At 34.4% G+C, this 7,881-nt stretch overlaps 1 protein-coding gene across 1 annotated transcript in view; it reads right to left on the bottom strand.

Annotated features, from left to right (window-relative positions):
* Window positions 1-4,196: 4,196 nt before the first annotated feature.
* Hook1 (hook microtubule tethering protein 1) overlaps window positions 4,197-7,881 on the bottom strand; it is a 53,112-nt gene continuing 49,427 nt past the window's right edge. Inside the window, exon 22 of the mRNA XM_046451066.2 lies at window positions 4,197-7,653. Within this exon, the coding sequence (XP_046307022.1) occupies window positions 7,483-7,653 (171 nt within the window). The 3' untranslated portion in view covers window positions 4,197-7,482. The remainder of the gene's footprint in view (window positions 7,654-7,881) is intronic.

Genomic DNA, 7,881 nt, shown 5'->3' with positions numbered 1-7,881 from the left:
GGAGCATGAGAGGGCTCAAAAAATGTGAGTTAATGAACAGAATAGATACGATGATTGTGGACTACTGCTAGATTGAACCTATTGCCAGAAATCAAATCTCACCACTACTCCTTTGTCCTTGTCATCTCACCTGATGATAATACTGTAATCTCTCAAGAACATAGTGGAAGAGCACAGGCTTGTTCTGACCTATTTCAGGCCCTTTTTTCCAGATGGCTTTTGGAAGAGTCACCTTTCCCATTTCCCCAGGCTGGTTTCTCAAGAGCAGGTTGATGCCCTGGATGGATATTTTGTAGTTTCTGGGTCACTCTTATGTGTGTGTGCATCACTATGAGCTATTTATTGTCTTAAAAAACTAAGAACTTTTCCTTCTTTTGACACAGATTGGAAATTAAGCAAGAAGAAAGAACCAAGTAAAAAGGGTCCCTGTCCCTTTCAGGGTTTGGCACTAAACCTGTGATGAGGCCCACTATAAATATTAGGGTCAGAACAGAAGCTTCTCTTTGCCCAAATACATCAAAGGTCCAAAAATAACACTGAGTTCTCATGCACATAAAACCACATTAAAAGATTCCAGGGAGTAGCACTAGAGAGTCAGTTGGACTAGAAATCAGAGCTTTATGGCTATGCCAACTTGAATTCAAACTCAAACCCGTTTCATCACTTATTGCCTTTTTCTTATGAATTAAATAGGTTACCTTACTTTCCTGAATTCAGTTGCAAACAAATCTACCGTATAGAATTAATAACTCCAGCTATAGTAGATAATATAATCGGTCAAAATATCTTCTACCCCTCTCTGAGGTGGTTTTTTCCTTGTGATATTTCTGTGAGATGATTATATATAACCACCTTGATAAATGCAGGAATAGCCATGTGATTAGCTTTAGTCAATAAAATGAGAGCAAAAATTCCATGAGTCACCTTGGAGGGCTTAAGAGTCAGCTAGTAGTTTAACATGTTTCTTTCCTCTCTGTCATGAGACCAGCAACGTCAACATAAGGATCTGTCAGTCTGTGTCCTGTGTGACAAAGACATGAAGCAGAATCACAGCTTATACAAGATGGATATATAAGGAACAAATATTTTGGAGCCACTGAGATTTTGGAATTGTTCCTGCATGCTGAGGTATCTAATATACCTGTCTTGTACTGGTTATGAAGAACAAAGATAGATGGATATCGAGGTGACACAGTGTGCCTGGAAAATAGTAAATTATAATAGTAATGCTGTTGTGGTTATTCTAAACAAAGGGTCCAGCTATATTGTTAAGCCTTGGAGAACTTATTTTTCCCCTGGGCAATTTGATCTTTTTTTCACTGGGTTCACAGAACAATATAGTCATCTCCTTATTGGCTACAGGATAATTAAAATTTCTTTAGCAAGGTTGCCAGACAATAAAACACCAGAGAACTGTTACTGGTAATCTAGGTAAGTGGGGCCCTCTGGAGGCGGGGGCTTCCCAGAATTTGCATCACTTTTAGTGTGAGCCTGCTCCTCAGATGAGCAGAGGATCACTTCTGTGGTGGGAAACCTGCTCTCCTCTTCAATTACATCTTTTAGTACTCTTGCTAGACTACTGAACTATGAATTTACTGAACAAGCCAGATCTTTTATCATCTTCAGGTCTTTATATAAGCTTTTTTTCGCCCCTGCAAGACATGTCTAATTACACCTGTTAGAGTCCTATTCATCCTGCAAAAGCTGCTTTAATGTCCACTCATGCATTTTCCTTGTTAGTTTCCTTCTCCATTCCCTAATAATTACAAAGCTTGTATTTTCTATTTCCATGTAAACTTCCAGTGCTGTTTAGCTTTGCAGAGGAAACTATCTTGTTCACAGAGGTACAGTTCTTAGTGTTTCATACATAGTAGATGCTAAATAAATGTTGAACATGCAGTGGGGAACAAACTGCTTAGTGAGCTGAATGCTGCCAGTATACCATAGATTTCCCATCATTATGCAGGAAGTTCTCTACCTTTCAGTGCCTGTATTTCACATTCTGGAAAATAAGGATTTTAAAGATTATTAAGGTAATTTCTACTTTCAAAAATCAGACTTGTGGAGAGAACTTCTGAAATAACAAAGACTTTTAAAATTCATTCCTTGAAAAGAGTCCAGAGACCACTAGCAAAAATTGCTCATATAATTTCCAGGATTCTGAAATGGAATATTTTCAAGATTCACCAAAATCTTGCAACAATTTGAGGATTTGTTTATAAAACATAAGAACCACCTCTCAGGAAGAACAGTTAAAGTCCTTCTCTTCTCTGCTCTGAAGTATTCCTGAAAAGCAACCAGCTTACAACTATGGCAACTGAGAATATCAACCAGAGCAGCCCCCAGAGGGAGCAAAAATGGGTTTGGAACACTGGTAAGGCCCATCCCCAGAAAACTATCCCTATTTGACCTTTCTGGCAGTTCCCTGAAAAATCCCATTCTCAAGACTCACATTTGGTCTTGACTCAAAGTTCACTGTGAGAACCATCACATAGAGTATATATTGAAATGAGTCACTGACAATTGTACAACGCTGCAGTAACCCAAAGTGGTAATACCAGTTAGTACTAATAAGAGTTTAAAAGGTAAAAGAGAAGTCCACTGGTGCTTCAAAAGCTATAACATATTCCTAGAAATCTAGATGGGCCTACACACACCCAGGGAGAGACCCAAGAAGACTGTCTTTCACTCCTGGCTGACTTGAGGGCCTGGATAAGTAGGAAGTCACAGTCAGAATATAGTTGCAAATGTTAAGGGTATAACCTAGCTCACACAGAACACTTTGGAAAAGGCTGACTTAACAGCTCAAGGTCTTAAAGAAAACCGCTGACCAAAATCAGCAGAACACTATGCTATTAGAGAATTCCAGTGGCTGTACATGATAAAAGGAAGTTTTGCAGAATTAATCCAAGTGAGTCTTTAAACAGAAAGCAAAAATAGTCACAATAACAAAACCTGAGTGTGTGTGCAGTACAGTCTGATTTCCAGTTTCCACATATCATTTAAAATGCCAATTTTCAACAACAAAAAAATCTTTAATCATGCAAGTAAACAGGAAACTATGGCCCATGCATGGAATATGCAGTGTCTAGAAACTGTCCCTGAGGAAGCCCAGATACTGGATTTACTATACAGAAGATTTAAATAAGTATGTTCAAAAAACTTAAAGAGTCATATCTAAAGAATTGAAGGTAAGCATAACGATTTCTCATTGAATGAAAGATTATAATGAGAGTGAGCAATTTAAAAAGCAATTAACTATAAATTCTAGAATTGAAAATATAATTGAAATTTAAAATTTACTAGAGGGGATTAGCAGTGTATCTTCAAGCTGGCAAGATGATTTAGTAAACATGAAGAAGGTAAATCAATGAAATTATCTACTCTATGGAGCAGAATGAAGAGAGATGATGAGAAATAAGCAGAGCTTTAGAGACCTATAGGACACAGGTAAGTGTATCAACAGATGCCTAAAGGGGGACAGAAGAGAAAGAAGGTATATTTCAAGAATAAATGGCCTAACTCCAAGAACATGGAACACCTGTGCTTTCCTAAAACTCAATTTCACAACTCGACGTATTTGTATAGATTGGGAAATGTTAGAATGCTACAAAAAAATAACCCCAACCCCCCCAAAAAAAATCAGCTTAAAGATTTTGAAAAGATTAAGAGACAACTAAGCTGGAAGTTCACAGCTGACATGGTTAAAATATGATTGCAGGCATCCAAGTTCCTTTTTCCTTATTGTTCAACTATACCTAAGATTGTTTCAGGCACATGGTATTTCAGACTGGGGACTAAGGAAAGTAGCCCATTCTTTTGGTATACGCACACATCTGTACTATTCACTCCATCAGTACTATTAGCCAGAATTTAGCTAAATGGTCTCACACCCAGTTAACAAGGGATTCTAAGAAGTAAAGTTTTGAGGGGTATTTTTTTCTGACCCCCTGGATATTTTTCCCCATATAAAACATGGGGTTCTATTACTAAATGAAGAACTTGAAAATGAATATTAAGAGGTAAGTAGCGGTCTCTGAAATTTTGTTGCCTAGAAATGTTCTGGACTACACATTATTGAAAGATGTCTCCATTTGAATGGGGAATTTGGAAATATAAAAGGACACTCAAAAAATCACTTTATACGTCTTTTCATTGACAAAATTCAAAGGAAAAATAATGCATTTTTACCAGTCTTAAACATTTTTAGTCCTTTATTTAAAACAGCAACTGAATGTATTTGTGCCACTAAAAGCATCAAAGCTAACAGACACAGAAGCAGAAAGTTTATTTACTTAAAACATTTCACAATTATATTATTGGACAAGACCCAATATCATTTATTTAAAATAACATTCTAAATACTTACAAAAATAAATCAAATATTGCTTCTATTTTTTCAAGTGTCAAGGTCTTTGCCATAGAAAATAGAAAGGGCCCTTTAAAAACTAAACATTATATTTAAGCTTCCCCTGCATACTATCTTCTTTTATGGTTTGTGCTTTATAAATTTCCAGACTACTCTGCAACGTACAGGTTCACAGTAAAAACATTTGCATACAACTATATACTCACATTTTAACATAGGAATGTTTCTCATTAAATATGCACATAGAGTACTGTGGTCTAAAAGCTCCCCCACCCCAAAGAGTCAGAAGTGTCACTACACAGAAACAGGTGCGGCTGTGGAAGCATTATCTAACATTTGAATTATCACACCCATTATCAAAAGATGATGACATGTGGATATGGGATACTCGGTGTAATATGTCTACATAAGACATTCTTAATCTATACTAAATTATTAACATCATTCATTGAAAAAATAAACTTTAAATATTTCTCAAAACATTAGGTTAATCTCAGGATAAACATCACTGTCATGTGTATATTAAAAAGAGAAAGGAACATTAATCTTTGAGCTAATGCTCAAAATTAAAGATCATTTCAAATTGGTCTGTAGTTTTACTTTATAAACATTGGGACATTCAGTTCTTATAACATAGATAAAAGCTGAATATCTCTTTCATAGTATATACATTCAAGCCTCCCTTACAACACAGATGTGTATAAATCATGGTTTGGAATGAAACATTTATAATGCTTTACCACCCACAGGGTGTCATTCTCACTACATTAACCAGATGTGAAAAAGAATCTCACTTCTGATCAGTTCCTGAATTTCTGTATGAATAATCACAATATAGAACTTTACATTAGTCTTGTTTATAAATACTTATATATCAAACATTTTAAATTCTACTTATTAATTATAAAAATGCTAAATCAGAAAACTTGTTTTTTTTTCTGTTAAGAAAAAAGTTTCTAGCCTACATCCTTATTCAGAAATTTCACAATTTATTTAGAAATTCCAAGTATAATAACTGAAAATTTATTAGCAATTGAACTGGAATATACTAGTCTTTTGAGATTGATGTTTTACAATATATTCCATTAAAAGTGAGCTTGAAGAGTTTGTAAAATCTCAATTAAAATCAAGTAGAAACACCAAAGGGCAGATGTTTTCATGGCCAAAATATACCAAAAAGCTGTAATAATACTTAGAAAAGTTTAAATATAACATGCTAAAACATTTTGAAGTCTTATTTTCTTTCACTGAAAGTCACAGGCAAGCAGACACTATAAGAATATACAAAAATGCAAACAATATAATTACACAGATAAAAAACATCAAAATCTAAGAGGTAGTCAACAGAAGTAATCTTGATAAAATAAAATATCCAGACAGATATTCCCTAAACTCAGAGACCCAAACACAATATAAAATTTTTGTACTTTCAGTGATCAAAAAAATTACTAAGAATTTAAAACCAGCTATTTCAATGAAAATACTGCAGATGGACCAATACTCATATTTGGAAAGAAAAGCTAAGAATAAAACCTAGACCACAGATCTATAGCCTGCCAGCCAAATCTGGCTTATGTGATGCTATAAATAAACTTACTGAACTACTGCCATGCCCATTTTGTTTACATGCTGTGTATGGCTTCTTTTACACTAGCATAGAGTACTTGAGACAGAGAACATGTAACCCATAAAATCTGAATTATTTACTAAAATATTTAAAATCTATCCCCTCACATAAAGCTTGCTAATCTCTGGTCTAGACATACTGCTGATATGTACTTGTTGTATTTGTTGAACAGCACTGGAAAGATTAATTACAGTTATCACAACATATGGTATGCAACTATTTCAAACACAAAATGAGAGTTACATCACAGTTCAGTTCCTTGTTACATTTGAAATAGTTCTAACATTTATTTTTATTGTTGTAGTCTATATTTGAACTGCCCAATACAGAAGCCACTAGCCACATGTTTGGTTGGAGATGTGCAGGTACAACCAAACAACTAAACTTCTTATTTTAATTAATTTAAATTGCCACATGGCTATCATGATGAACAACAGAAATTTAACAAAACTAATATTCCAAAGTTGTGATTTTTAAAAATGCGCCCCCCCCCCCAAATAAAAAAGGAACATTTCTAAAAATAAGAGCTTTGGGCAAAAATGATCTGCATACCAAAAACTCAGCCCAAGACAAATTCCTTAATTAGTAAACAAAATCAAATTAATGCTACATTGTTTTATCACCGCTTCACCTCTTTCCAGAAGAGACAAAAACTATTATATTGTGATGTACTTTTTTTAAAAGCAAAAGCCAGATAATTTTATGCTTTAAAGCAATAACTGTAATTTTCATTAATTACATTAAAAAGTATGTGGCCATTTTTATACAAAGAATATTTTTCAGCTTGCTTTCCATCAGAAAGGCACCTGTTACAAATGTCAGTCCACTTCCCACCCTTAGCATTTCAACCAAGCTCTTCAGAAACCCTTGTTTATTAGCTGGTACATGTGAGAATGATGACTTCTTTCACAATCTGCGAATTTTCCAATCATTTTTTACTATGGCAAAGTCATTTCAATATTGAAGTTGTCCAAACATTTACCTTCCATGGGGTGACAAAACATACCCATTCAATGACAGAAGAGAGAAGTAGTAAAACCTTGGGTATATCGAGTCAAACAAATCATCCTTGTATAGTTTTCCATATGCCTACCTCAATGACTATTTTCACATGGACCAAAAACATTAAACAAATATAGAGGCATTTTTAAATTACATATTACTGATTACATGTTATGAATTATCAAGTTACTAATACAACTGAAAACATTAAACTAAAATATACAATTTGAAATTATAATACTCTTAAAAGACAAATGTTTGAGAAGTGTGCTTAAATACATCTTCCAATTATTCAAATGTGCTTCCCAGAGAGATAGCTAATTCTATACTTTATTTTCAGTGTCAGCTGATAAAATTAATGTGATGCATTTTGATTCTAAAATAGCTGATTACCAAGCATCTTAACCTTCTTTTTCAATCTGGCAGTAAGCTAAAAGGTATAAAATATTTTAAGGGCACTTCTGTTTATATTTTCTTTTGCAGTTTAATCAGATGTTGTAGCAGGAACTTTAACAGAGAGATTTCTTCGGGTGTTGGTGATGTGCCGCTGCTGTGCTAAGAATGATCGTGCAGGAGTATAGACACCAGTGTCTTTGCAAGCACTACTGCCACTCACAAGCCTGGATTCCATCCCCAGTTTCTGGAATGCTAGACTCTGAACCAAAACATATAAGATTACTAAATATATACATAGCTATATCCATCCATCCATCTAGCTACCTATGTACACACACACACACACACACACACACATTTATCCTCAAAACAATCCTAGAAAGCTAAAGGTTATCTCATTTTTATAGAAGAAAATAAATATTCAAAAGCAGATTAATCTGCACATGGTAATGCTAATAAAAACACAAAACCCAGTTTCTCTATTTTA

This window comes from Marmota monax, unplaced genomic scaffold (genome assembly GCF_021218885.2).
Source record: "Marmota monax isolate L192 unplaced genomic scaffold, Marmota_monax_Labrador192_F-V1.1 WCK01_AAM20220418_F8-fsc00023, whole genome shotgun sequence".
NCBI lineage: Eukaryota > Metazoa > Chordata > Mammalia > Rodentia > Sciuridae > Marmota > Marmota monax.
Note: the sequence above shows the minus strand (reverse complement) of the source record. Positions and strands in the feature narration are given on the sequence as shown.